The 13,879-nt window shown below is 44.0% G+C and overlaps 1 protein-coding gene across 13 annotated transcripts in view; it reads right to left on the reverse strand.

The window, feature by feature from the left end:
• The window catches only part of SARNP (SAP domain containing ribonucleoprotein), a 66,786-nt gene that overhangs the window by 3,327 nt on the left and 49,580 nt on the right, over positions 1 to 13,879 (reverse strand). For 4 of the 13 annotated variants that reach the window (XR_010579455.2, XR_010579456.2, XR_012420329.1 and 1 more), the window contains 2 exons: positions 4,176 to 4,265; positions 1,110 to 1,280 (listed from right to left, as the gene is read on the reverse strand). The exons of 1 other annotated variant lie outside the window; for it this stretch is intronic. Coding sequence is in view for 4 of the 12 variants with exons in the window: in XM_045365425.3 (XP_045221360.1) it covers positions 1,239 to 1,280; positions 4,176 to 4,265 (132 nt within the window). In the remaining 8 variants the exon portion in view is untranslated. Of the gene's footprint in view, positions 1 to 993; positions 1,281 to 4,175; positions 4,266 to 10,728; positions 10,787 to 13,879 lie in introns of those variants that run through there. 8 more of the 13 variants (XR_012420326.1, XR_012420327.1, XM_045365425.3 and 5 more) reach the window with 6 other exon arrangements.

A 13,879-nucleotide genomic window follows, 5' to 3' on the forward strand; every position in this document is an offset into this window, starting at 1 on the left:
TTCACAACAAATGGGCAGCAGTTTTTGGATCTGCTCTCCGAGGCACAATTTTCCTAAAGTATCTAAGCTTTAGGTCCCTGCCTTCCTCACCAACCAGAGACTTTAGAGAAATAAACAGATTCTTGACATTAGAAAGGTGATCAAACCATTACCATTTCATTAAGCACAAAACCAGGCAGGTTTTAGTAGAAATAAGGATAAAGGATTATACCACAGCAACATGGGATCTGATCATAGTACCAAAGTTTTCACGTAAGGTGCCAGGCTCCTAAATCTTATTACCAAAAATAACTCAAACAAAAACCAAGCTTACATAAAGATTAAGAGGAGAAACTCTGCACTAACATATACAAAAAGATTAAGTAGGAGGTTTCAGACCTACATGAACTTGAAGCCTCCAGTTCCACTGCTTATGTTCCCAATGACTTAGCTAACAATGTGTAACAGCTCTGACATCCTCTGTCATGCTTTGATTCCGCACACAAAATTTCTTCTATCTCTGAAGGATATCCAGCCCATCTCCCTTCCTGAACTGACTGACCAACACAGTATCATGCCAGGCCACCCTTGAAATGAGGGCCCTTTTCCTCTAATGTGGGACCCTGGACTCTATTTTATCCAAGAAAAAGTCAGCATTATTAGCTCGGAACAGAAGGCTGCTAATCACTGCCCTTGTATTTATGTCCTTTGCAACACCTAAAACCTCCCATGTTCTGTTTTATTTCAGCGGGTCACTACAAGCTGCTGGAGCAAAGACTTGGTGGGTGGGTAACTTAACCTCTTCACAGAGGATAAAAAATGCTTGTGAGTATGAGAGAAGGGAATAAATAGGCTTAAAGGGTAAACTCAATCTTTTTCCTCATCTTCTCTTCTAAGGGATAAAGATGTTACGGCCAATTCTCTCTCTATAATATTTGCCCTTGAAGCTCCTCTTATCTGGTCTAATCTGGCTCCAATAAATCAAAGGAGCACCTAATAAAACACATTGTTCTCTTTTCTATTTTTTTTTTTTTTTTTATTAACGAGCAACATAATCAAAAACAAAAACACAACAACCTTAAAGCTGAAACAGCAATAAGTCAAACTGCTGCCGCAGTTCACGGATGTACCTGGGGTACATGCTCCCTCATTGCGAGGCAGGACGTAGGCACGTGACTGTGCATTTAGGCATATATGTGACCAAGAAGAATGAGAGAAATGGAAAACACTGGAGAACAGATAGTATCAAGAACTTTTCATCAGGCAATCCCAAAGCGCTCTGCTCTTTTCCTCTTCTTTGCCTGTAAAGAAGCAGCAAGAAGAAAAAAATTAGACTGAAGACAATAGTTGCCTGGGTTCCTGGCCGCTTTAACCCAAACTCACATGAACTGTCACAAGGCCCGAGAAGGAAGGATGGCCCAGACTTGAGCTTGGCAGCTAGAGATTTCATTCCTGAATCTCTCCAATCTTTCCAGTTAACCAGGAGGAGCTGGGAAAGTTTAGCGGCTAAGGAGGGTGAGGAGTAAAGATTATTGGGGGCGAGGAAGAGAGAGAACAGTGGTAGAAAATGGGAAGATTCCTGAAGGAAGACCACTCAGCCTGAGATCAGCTAGCCTGGAAACAATAGGCTCTTAACAGGCTGGGGAAAGTCTTCCAGTCAATGGGGAGATGGAAGATTTCAGAGGATAAAGGATTAAGAAATGCTATTCACAGAGGTGAAGGAGATGCCCTTCTGAGCAGTCAGGCCCAGACAGTAGCTATTCCTTAGGACTCCAACTCACAAAAAAGGCATATAAATCTTTGATGCCAACAGAACGAACAGGGAGTGAGTGGTATGTGGGTGAGTCCCTATCATAGATCTCTTAAAGGAGGCAGCAACACTGGAGAGGACACAAAATGGTGAGGGAAGACTTCTAGTTCTGGAAGTGACTCACAGAACAGCACCAAGTCCTTCATGGGCACTCCCAACCACTGCCCCTCACAGAATACAAACTCCTCTGGCTTTTTTCTAGTGAAGAGTGCTAACTGATCTGATTCTAAAATTTTCAGGGTTTAATTTACAAGACTAACTCTGATACTTATTCATAAAGAAGCTTTTCATAGGCCGGGCGCAGTGGCTCACGCCTGTAATCCCAGGACTTTGAGAGGCAGAGACAGGCAGATAATGAGGTCAGGAGTTTGGCCAGCCTGACCAACACGGCGAAACCCCGTCTCTACGAAAAACACAAAAATTAGCCAGGTGTGGTGGTACGCGCCTGTAATGCCAGATACTCAGGAGGCTGAGGCAGAAGAATCACTTGAACCCGGGAGGCGGAGGTTGCAGTAAGCTGAGATTGTGCCACCACACTCCAGCCTAGACGACAGAGCAAGACTCCGTCTCAAAAAAAAAAAAAAAAAACAAAAACCTTTTCATAAAGCATCATCCTGTTGGTACAGTCCTCAAGATAGTAAGTTTTTGTAAGATATGGCCATTTCTCCCACCATGATTGTAAGCTTCCTGAGGCCTCCCCAGAAGCCAAGCAGATGCCAGCACCATGCTTCCCGGTCTCATGTATTTCTCCTTTATAGCAATGCAAGAACAGCCATATATATATATATATATATATATTATTTTTTTTTTTTTTTGAGACGGTCTTTCTCTGTTGCCTAGGCTGAAGTGCAGTGGTGCAATCTGGGCTCACTGCAACCTCTACCTCATCCTCTGGAGTAGCTGGGACTACAGGCACATGCCACCACACCCAGCTAATTTAAAAAAAACTTTTAGTAGAGATGAGGTCTCACTATGTTGCTCAGGCTGGTTTCCAACTCCTGACCTCAAGTGATCCTCCCACACTGCTCTCCTAAAGTGCTGGGATTCTTTCATTTTGAGAAACTATCTGTAAACAAAGTGACAAGAACACGAAATCTCATTTGAGTCCATTGTCCTTTTCCAGAAGGGAGTTAGGCACAACCAGTACTTATTAAATATTTTAAAACTATCCCTTTTTACACAGAATCGTTTCATTCTTTAAATATCACTTTGAGGTAGGTATATTATCTCCACTTCCTGGATGATGAAACTGAGGCTCAGGAAGTACTATAACTTATTAATACTAAGTGGCAAAGCCTTTTTCTTTTTCTTTTTTTTTTTTTTTGAGACCAAGTCTCACTCTGTAGCCCAGGCTGGAGTACAGTGGCATGATCTTGGCTCACTGCAACCTCTGCCTCCCGGTTTCAAGAGATTCTCAAGTCTCAGTCTCCAGAGTAGCTGGGATTACAGGCACACGCCACTGCACCCGACTAAGTTTTTGTATTTTTAGTAAAAATGGGGTTTCATCATGTTGGCTAGGCTGATCTTGAACTCCCAACCTCAATCTGCCCGCCTCAGCCTCCCAAAGTGCTAGGATTACAGGCATGAGCCACCGTGCCTGGCTGCCTTTTTCTTTTTTGAGACAGGGTCTCACTCTATTGCCCAGTCTGGAGTACAGTGGCGACATCCAGGTTCACTGCAGCCTTGACCTCCTGGGCTCAACCATCTCAGCCTCCTGAGTAGCTGCGACTACAGGTGTGTGCCACCACGCCTGGCTAATTTTTGTATTCTTAGTAGAGACAGGGTTTCTCCATGTTGCCCAGGCTCATCTCGAACTCCTGGGCTCAAGAGATCTGCCTGCCTCAGCCAAAATGCTAGGATTACAGGCACGAGCCACCACACCCAGCCCAGAGCCACTTTTAAAATCCAAGCCTACCTGATTCCAAACATTATACTCTTTGCCACTAGTCTAATAGACTCTAACACTGAATTAAGTATATTGATGGAATTCAGTGTTGCCACTTCATCCAGAAAAAAATTTATCAAGAAAAAGGCAAAATATTTGGGCACTTAAGAAGTAGGTGGGTAGCCAGACATAGTGGCTCATGCCTATAATAATCCCAACAATTTGGGAGCTGAGTGCGGAGGATCGCTTGAGTTCAGGAGTTTGAGACCAGCCTGAGCAACAGAATGAGACCCAATCTCTACATACATACATACATAAGAAGTAGGTGGGAAAACAGTGTTTCTCTACTCAGTTTATTCACTCACTTCCTGAGTAACAGAGACCCCATCTCTACTTAAATAAGTAAATAAATAAATAGGTGGGGAAACAATATTTCTCCATTCAGTTTATTCACTCTAATTTCCCTTCAAGGTCTATGAAGCATTCCAGGTATATTTTTACCTCTGTATCCTCTGTGGTTCCAGTTCCAGCTGAACTTGTGACAATCCCAAATCGCTCCTTCCTCTTTTTCAGTTTCTCATCATCTTCAGACTGTTCAGGGACAAAGGAAATAATTGAAACAAACTAGCCTCCATTCACCAAGTAAATGGGAATGAAATGATAACTTATTGGTCACAAGGTGCTAACCAACCTTGCACCAAGAACTAAGGATCACATAAAGAGATAAGATACATAAGAAACTGAATAAGCTAGCATATACTATATTGTACCTATAATGACTAAAAACTTAATTTTAGGCAGGGCCTCAATACTCATAGACAAGTAGAGTAAATAAACAGTAAGAGGCTGGGCATGGTGGCCCACGCCTGTAATCCCAGCACTTTGGGAGGCTGAGGCGGGTGGATCCGGAGGTCAACACCAGCCTGGCCAAGGTGGTGAAACCCCATTTCTGCTAAAAATACAAAAAAATTAGCCGGGTGAGGTGGCAGCCGCCTGTAATCTCAACTACTAGGGAGGCTAAGGCAGAGAACTGCTTGAACCTGGGAAGCAGAGGTTGCACTAAGCTGAAATTGCACCATTGCACTCCAGCCTGGGTGACACAGCAAGACTCTGTCTCAAAATAAATAAATAAATAAAATAAAATAAACAGTAAGAAACACCCATAAAACAAATTTCTATGCTCAAGCAATTTTGGCAGTTGAGGGATATGGAAAACTAAGGTTTCACTGAGTAACACCCAGTTACACCTAGTAACACCTAGTTAGAAGGTACCCAAACTACTTGTTGAACACTGCTTACACGTTACCAAGGAAAGAAAGGGGAAGAGGACCAGAGTGGTATTTCTGAAAAACTTATTTGTTTGAAACACCCAGCAAAGCCATAGAAGGCTTCTTTGAAATGATTCTTAAAACAGGTCAATCAAGGTGACAGCCACAGTCAACTCTTTAAGAGAAATGCTGTGGACATTTTCCAAGCATCTGTGAAACTCATGATGTCTGCCTGGGAATGAGAGAATATTTCAGTTTACCATGAGTTGGAGCTGGCCATTATCCTAGGTGTTGGACATCATTCATGTCCAACAGTGTTCAGTATAAGAGTCTATATATTTTCCTATCAGAACCTAAACCCTACCACTTTGTTTAGCCCACTTTAACAGTTATTTTCTCTTTCTCCACCTTCCCCTCACATTTTATCACCAGTCATCAGAAGCTCAGCCTCAGGATTAGAAAACATCTGAACTCAGGTAGGCTCCTCAGGTGTCTTTCCCCCAGGAAGGATTTTCTAAAATTTGGCACATATATACAAAGATCTCATTCTCTCATAATCTCAAGAGACCCTCTACTCCCTACAGATGTACCCATCCTCATTAAAGAGCAGGACAGTTTCTTTGACTTTATTTACATAAGTTAACCCAACAGAAGGACAGATCAGAAGAGTTCAAACAAGGGCATGGTGGCTCACACCTGTAATTCCAGCACTTTGGGAGGCCAAGGCAGGCAGATCACTTGAGGTCAGGAGTTGGAGACCAGCCTGGCCAACATGGTGAAACCTGTCTTTAATAAACATACAAAAATTGGCCAGGTATGGCAGCAGGTGCCTGTAATCTCAGCTACTTGGGAGGCTGAGGCAGGAAAATAGCTTGAACCCAGGAGGCGGAGGTTACAGCGAGCTGAGATCATGCCATTGCAGTCCATCCTGGGTGACAGAGCAGGACTCCGTCTCAAAAGAGTTCAAACAAACCATTTTTTTTTTTTTTTTTTGGAGACAGAGTCTTACTTCGTTACCTAGGCTGCAGTGCAGTGGCACAATCTCAGCTAACTGCAACCTGTGCCTCCCGAGTAGCTGGACTACAGGCATGCACCACCACGCCCGGCCAATTTTGTATTTTTAGTTGAGACGGGGTTTTTCCATGTTGGTCAGGCTGGTCTCGAACTCCCAACCTCAGGTGATCCGCCCGCCTTAGCCTCCCAAAGTGCTGGGAATACAGGTGTGAGCCACCGCACCCGGCCTCAAACCAACTTTTAAAGAATGTCTGTGTGGTGTTTCTGAGCTGGATTTGTTTTTAAACCCCAAGGAAATTATATTCCTACAGTCCATAGGCAGGCTGTCTCTCTGGGTGTCCCAAAACTACAGGGTCAAAAGCAAAGGTTACACCAAAAGACCTACAGAAACACAGGAATTTTTCAATGCATCTACTCTCAACCCCAACTAAGGAGTTGCCTTTGTCCCTGTGGCCACAGCAGCCACCTGTACAAATTAAAAGCAGAGCAGCTATCCAGCTTTCTGTGCTCAATTTAACTAGTCCACCTGTCTGAACACAGCAGGCAGGAGTACTGTCTTGGTCTTTCTTTAACTCTTTCAGCTTGAGAAAGATGTTCATTTTCTCCCTTTTGCTGCATCTGCTTTCTAGTGAGTAGGAAGGGACCTAAGAAAGAATGACGGTTACAAAGCAATTAAGAATCCTATACAAGTTATCATTTAATCACAGTGTATTACTAGAATAAACTACTGCCTCCACAGTTTTTCTGCCTTTCTCATTATGACCACCAGCAAATCCACAATGGGTACCTCATTAATGTACTCTAAACTATTATAAAAACATTAAGCCAGGTTCAAAGAAAAAAAGAAGTATTCTTGTCCTCAATAATAATAAATTAAAATAATAACACTATAGCCATTAACATATGAGTGCTTAGTATGTACCAGGTACTGTGTGTAGTTCTTTACATGCAGTATCTCATTTACTACTTTTTTTTTTTTTTCGCCCTGAGACAGAGTCTCGCTGTGTCACCCAGGCTGGAGTGCAGTGGTGCCATCTTGGCTCAATGCAACCTCTGCCTTCCAGGTTCAAGCAATTCTCCCGCCTCAGCCTCCTGAGTAGCTGGAACTACAGGTGCACGCCACCACGCCTGGCTAATTTTTGTATTTTCAGTAGAGATGGGGTTTCGCCATGTTAGCCAGGCTGGTCTCGAACTCCTGACCTCAGGTGATCCACCCGCCTTAGCCTCCCAGTGTTGGGATTACAGGTGTGAGCCACCGCACCCAGGCTCATTTACTACTTTATTTTCATTTTTGCAGAGAGGGGGTCTCGCTATGTTTCCCAGGCTAGTCTTGAACTCCTGGGCTCAAATCAATCCTCTTGCCTCAGTCTTCCAAAGTGTTGGGATTACAGGTGTGAGCCACTGTACCTGGCATCATTTACTTCTTATAATAATCCCATGGAGTAGGCACTATAATTAAATTCATTCCATAGATAGGAAAACTGAGTCTTGGAGAGATTAAGTGACTCGCCCAAAATTTCACAAATAATACGAGGATTGGAATCCAGAACATTTTACTCAGCAATCCACTTTCTTAGCTTTACCACCTCCTCAAGGTATCTCACTTAAGTATTTCTTTGGAAGAACAGTAGGACAATTAAGTGCTTAATTCAGAAGGAAGAAGGATCATCAGAACCCTTAGCTAAAAACACTAGTAAATTTTAATCACTTCACTCAAATAATCAGGTCAAGAATACTAGGACCCTTTCTTCTTTCTAGCGTACCATATACCTACAATTTATAAGTAACAGTATCTAGGGAAAGGGCTCCAGTTAGTAATCTTGTACTAATGTTTTTCTCAGCTGAATCTGTTTCTAATTTTGCCTAATTGGCTATCCCATTTGTTGAGATGTAATAAAAGAATAAGGGGCTAGGAGCAGTGGCTCACACCTGCAATCCCAGCACTTTGGGAAAATTCCAGGAAGGATTTTCTAAAATCACCTGAGGTTGGGAGTTCGAGACCAGCCTGACCAACATGGAGAAACCCCGCCTCTACTAAAAACACAAAATTAGGCTGGGCGCAGTGGTTCACGCCTATAATCCTAGCACTTTGGGAGGCCGAGGCAGGCGATCACCTGAGGTCAGGAGTTCAAGACCAGCCTGACCAACATGGAGAAACCCCATCTCTACTAAAAATACAAAATTAGCCAGGTGTAGTGATGCATGCCTGTAATCCCAGTTACTCAGGAGGCTGAGGCAGAAGAATCTCTTGAACCCAGGAGGCGGAGGTTGCAGTGAGCCGAGATCACGACATTCTCCAGCCTGGGCAACAAGACCAAAACTCCATCTCAAAAAAAATAAGACTAAAAATAAGAATAAGGCTGGACGCAGTGGCTCACGCCTGTAATCCCAGCACTTTGGGAGGCCGAGGCGGGCAGATCACACGGTCAGGAGATTGAGACCATCCTGGCCAACATAGTGAAACCTTGTCTCTATTTAAAAAATACAAAAATTAGTTGGGCGTGGTGGCGCGTGCCTGTAGTCCCTACTCAGGAAGCGGAGGCAGGAGAATCACTTGAACCCGGGAGGCGGAGGTTGCAGTGAGCCAAGATCGCACCACTGCACTCCAGCCTGGTGACAGAGCCAGACTCCATTTCACAAGAAAAAAAAAAAAAAGAATAAGGAAGGTTTCCAACAAACATTAAGTCCCACCACATTTTTTGCTAACAAAGTCAAGAGGGAAAGTTTTCTTGATCTACTACCACTAAGATAAAGTGAATATAGAATATAAATAGAGATTTCAAATTGAGAACCTCTAGAATGTTCTAGTTGATATATCTTCACTAAGTCTCCTGGCCAAGTAGGAAACAGTTTTCAGGAAAATAAATGGAGGCTCTCTTCTTGTGGAGAGGCAAGACTAGACCACCATCTTTAGTTAAACTACCATTATACACTTTTTTTCCATTCAATTTAGCACTAGCAGTACTTCAGCAAGTTCAAATCACAAAGGAGATAAGACTTGAAACTCAGAGATTATATCAGCACAAACCCTGAGGCCACATCCTCCCCCAACGTATGTCCACTTGGAATGTGCAGGCCAGTTTTGCTCCTGGTTCTTTATTTTGCTATATCCTGAAATGGGGAGTCTGATTTCTCCATTAGCCACCTGCCTCGCTCCCCACCTTTTTAAGAGACAGGGCCTCACTCTGTTGCCATGCTGTAGTGCAGTAGCATGATCATGGCTCACTGAAATGTTGAATTCCTGGGCTCAAGTAATCCTCTAACCTTAGCCTCCTGAGTAGCTAGGACTACAGGTATGTGCCATGCCTGGCTTTTTTTTTTTTTTTTTAATAGGGACAGGGTCTTGCTATGTTGCCCAGGCTGGTTTCAAACTCCTGGACTCAAGTAATCCTTTCACCTTGCCTCTCAAAGTGCTGGGATTACAGGCATGAGCCACCACACCCAGTCTAGCTTCCCTTTTTAATAAGATCTTTGGTGCCTCTTCCAGAGATACAGGCAGAGCATCTGTTCTAAACCCATCAGGAGTTCCAGGGGAAACAACAACAACAATACATCTTTCCCCCAACTCCCCACAAACAGATTGCCCTTCCCTCCCCACCCAGCACCCCTCAGCTCCTCTCTTAAAGCCTCTTTCCTCCTTTCCCTGCAGGGAAAGTGCACAACTGGGCCCAGTAAATCAACACAGTTCTAATGATCTCTCTCACTTGACCCTTCTAGCGTGACGGTGTCGCATGGAAACAAATGTACAATAAACTTCACTCCATCTTTAGCTCCTTGCTGACAGGTTTTGATTCATGGGATGGCGAAACCCATCTGAGGGAAATTACCTCGATCAAAACGCATGTCTCTCTGCATTCATCAGGCCAATGCTCCCTCAGGCCACGCTCAAGTGCACAAATGGGGTTGTGGCATCTGCAGGCAGCAGTGACCCCTCTAGCTCAGTGTCACATGCATTTGCAAACCTTTCCCTTCTTCATCCCTCCCCCCCCACCACCCTCCCTCAAATCCTCAACTACTAACAAAACTCTTTTTTTTTCCCATGCATACTGCTGTGTGAGAAAAGAAGTGCTTGAGTCTGAAGTGCCCTTATTTCCTATCAAATCTATACTCCTAAAAACAAACAACTTGCACACAAAATCAAGAGAAAACTGTCCTTACTCGCCAAACACAGGCATTGGAAGTTCAGATTAATTCATACATTTCAATTCCTCCCTCCTCTTCCTTCTCAAGATTTAAAACACCAAGCCAACCAACTGATGGATGCCAGTAATTTCAATATATGCAACCCTCATGGTACCCAATACCTGCCTTGTTTGCTTTCCTTAAGATCTCATTTATAAAAATGAGAAATAACTGTGCAAAAGAGGAGAGAGTACCTATATAAGAACATAAAGCATAGTTTTTGGGGTTTTTTGTTTTTTGATTTTTTTTGTTGTTGTTTTGAGACAGTCTCGCTCCGTCACCCAGGCTGGAGTATAGTGGCTCGATGTCAGCTCACTGCAACCTCCACCTCTCAGGCTCAAGGGAGCTTCTTACCTCAGCCTCCCAAGCAGCTGGGACCACAGGCGCAAGCCAACACACCCAGGTAATTTTTGTATTTTTTGTAGAGAGAGGGTTTCACCATGTTGCCCAGGTTGGTCTTGAACTCCTAAGCTCAAGCAATCTACTCGCCTCTGCCTCCCAGTCTCTGCCTCCCAAAGTGCTGGGATTACAGGAATGAGCCACCATGCCCAGCCCCAGGGTCTATATTTAATAAAACCAAATACCCTTACTATCATTGTATTTTCCATTGTAGAATACAGTTCCAAACTGAGCCCTTGAAAACAATACCTGGAAGAGAAAAGACAGACATTCAAGCCTGTTCTAAGATACAAACAACATGTGTAAAGAGTACTTTGCACACAGGAACTATAAAACGTATTTAATAAACGTTAGCTATTACTTTTATTGCCGTATTTCTCCTGCTCCTTGAAACAAAGTTTGAGATCACAATCAAAATTTAAGCTAACAATGCCATTCATTCTTCTAGATAAGAAGTGAAATCATGGTGGCCTAGTATGGTGGTTCACACCTGCCATCCCAAGCACTTTGGGAGGCCGAGGTGGGAGGATCACTTGAGCTCAGGAGTTCAAAACCAACCTGGGCAACATAGTGAGATCCCATCTCTAAAAAAAAAAAAAAAAAAATTTTAGCTGGGCATGGTGGTACATGCCTGTGGTTCCAGCTACTCGAGACTCGAGAGGCTGATGGCGGAGGATTGCTTAAGCCAAGGAGGTTGAGGCTGCAGTGGGCCATTGTCATGCCACTGCACTTCAGTCTGGGCAACAGAGTGAGATCTTGTCTCAAAAATATATAAATACAAATAAATAAATAAATGAGCGAAATCACCAAAGGCTGGTAAGAATCAGATCCATTACCAAGGCAACAAGAAAACTCCCTTTAGCTGCAAGAAAAGAGTATATACTTGGACAGATGACTAAGGGTTAAAATTTGGGTTGTGGAAGAACAGTTACTGGACAAAATCAGTCTTCTCCACAAAGTCCTATTAACCATCTCCCTCCCCCCTCCTTTCCTTCCTGTCCCCCGGCGCTTATTTATTTATTTATTTATTTAGAGACAGAGTCTCACTCTGTCACCAGGCTGGAGTGCAATGGCGCGATATCGGCTCACTGCAACCTCTGTCTCCCGGGTTCAGGCGATTCTCCTGCCCCAGCCTCCCGAGTAGCTGGGATTACAGGTGCCCGTCACCATGCCCAGCTTATTTTTTTTTTGAGACAGAGTCTCGCTCTGTCGTCCAGGCTGGAGTGCAGTGGCTGGATCTCAGCTCACTGCAAGCTCCGCCTCCCAGGTTTATGCCATTCTCCTGCCTCAGCCTCCCGAGTAGCTGGGACTACAGGCACCCGCCACCTCGCCTGGCTAGTTTTTTGTATTTTTTAGTAGAGACGGGGTTTCACCGTGTTAGCCAGGATGGTCTTGATCTCCTGACCTCGTGATCCGCCCGTCTCGGCCTCCCAAAGTGCTGGGATTACAGGCTTGAGCCACCGCGCCCAGCCTTGCCCAGCTAATTTTTTTTGGTACTTTTAGTAGAGACAGGGTTTCTCCATGTTGGCCTGGCTGGTCTCAAACTCCTGACCTCAGGTGATTCACCTGCCTCAGCCTCCCACAATGCTGGGATTACAGGCGTGAACCACTGTGCCCGGCCCTCTTATTTATTTTTTTTGAGACCAAGTCCCACTCTATTGCCCAAGCTGGAGTGTAGTGGTGCGATCTCAGCTCACTGCAACCCCCGACTTCCCGGTTCTTGAGATTCTCCTGCCTCGGCCTCCAGAGTAGCTGGGATTACAGGTGCCCGCCACCACCACACCAGACTAATTTTTGTATTTTTAGTACAGACAGGGTTTCACCAAGTCAGCCAGGCTGGTCCTGACCTCAGGTGATCTGCCCGCCGCAGCCTCCCAAAGTGCTGAGATTACAGGCGTGAGCCACCACACCCAGCCTCTTTCTTTTTTTGAGACAAAGTCTCATTCTGTTGCCCAGGCTGGAGTGCAATGGCACAATCTTGGCTCACTGCAATCTCTGCCTCCTGGGTTCAAGCAATTCTCCTGTCTCAGTCTCTCGAGTAGCTGGGATTACAGGCGTGAGCCCGATGCCCAGCTAATTTTGTGTATTTTTAGTAGAGATGGGGTTTCACCATGTTGGCCGGGCTGGTCTCAAACTCCTGACCTCACGTGATACACCCGCCTCAGCCTCCCAAAGTGCTGGGATTACAGGTGTGAGCCATCACGCCAGGTCAAACTATCTTCTCTTTCTCAGACCTTGAAAATCTGGGCTGCTAGGCTTTACTGATTTCATAAACCCTAATAATTAATGACTACCAATAAAATATATCTATTTAAGGTAATAGGTTAAATAGAGGTTCTCTAAAGGCCCCTGAGGAATCTCTGAATTATGTGACATCAACATTATCAATAGCACTGCAGCCACAAAATTAATTCGTTCATTCACTAGTCAAATGAGTATCTACTTTGGGTCAGGTACTGGGAATACAGAGACGAATAAGATAAAGTTAAGGAATATGATCCTTAACTTCACGAGGCTTATGAATTCACCAAGTTACTATAAAGGTGTATACTACTGTTCTTTACATAACTGCATTATGAGGACTCATGAGGGAAATTTTCTTTCTAGCCCCCAGATCCAAAAGAGTTATGCTTTTCTTAGGCAACTTGTTAGTTTTTACCTTCTGAATCCTGTGAATAACCATAAACAGCGCAACTGTGCTTTCCCTTTCTACTGGCTGCCATAAGGCTTGGAGCCAAATGTTTAGCCTGTCTTTAGCAAGTGATTTTGAACATACAAATGGTCCCCAACTTACAATGCTTTAAGATTTTTCAACTTTACAACAGCGAACGATGCATGCTCAGTAGAAACTATACTTGATGTATCCATACAACCATTCTGTTTTTCACTTTCAGTATTCAATAAGTTACATGAGACATTCAACACTTTATTACAAAATAGGCTTTGTGTTAGATGATTTTGCCCAACTGTAGACTAATATAAGGGTTCTGGGCATGTTTAAGGTCAACTAGCTAAGCTATGATATTCAAAAGGTTAGGTGTATTAAATGAATTTTTGACTTAAGATTTTTTTTTTTTTTTTTTTTTTTTAAGATGGAGTCTCGCTCAGTTGCCCAGGTTGACATGCAGTGGCACAATCTCGGCTCACTACAAGCTCTGCCTCCTGGGTTCACGCCATTCCCCTGCCTCAGCCTCCCTAGTAGCTGAGACTACAGGCACCCACCATCATGCCTGGCTAATTTTGTGTGTACGTGTGTGTGTTTTTTTTTTTTTTTTTTTTTTGAGACGGAGTCTTGCTCTGTGCCCCAGGCTGGAGTGCAGTGGCGCGATCTCGGCTCACTGC

The sequence above is a fragment of the Macaca fascicularis genome, chromosome 11 (genome assembly GCF_037993035.2).
Source record: "Macaca fascicularis isolate 582-1 chromosome 11, T2T-MFA8v1.1".
NCBI lineage: Eukaryota > Metazoa > Chordata > Mammalia > Primates > Cercopithecidae > Macaca > Macaca fascicularis.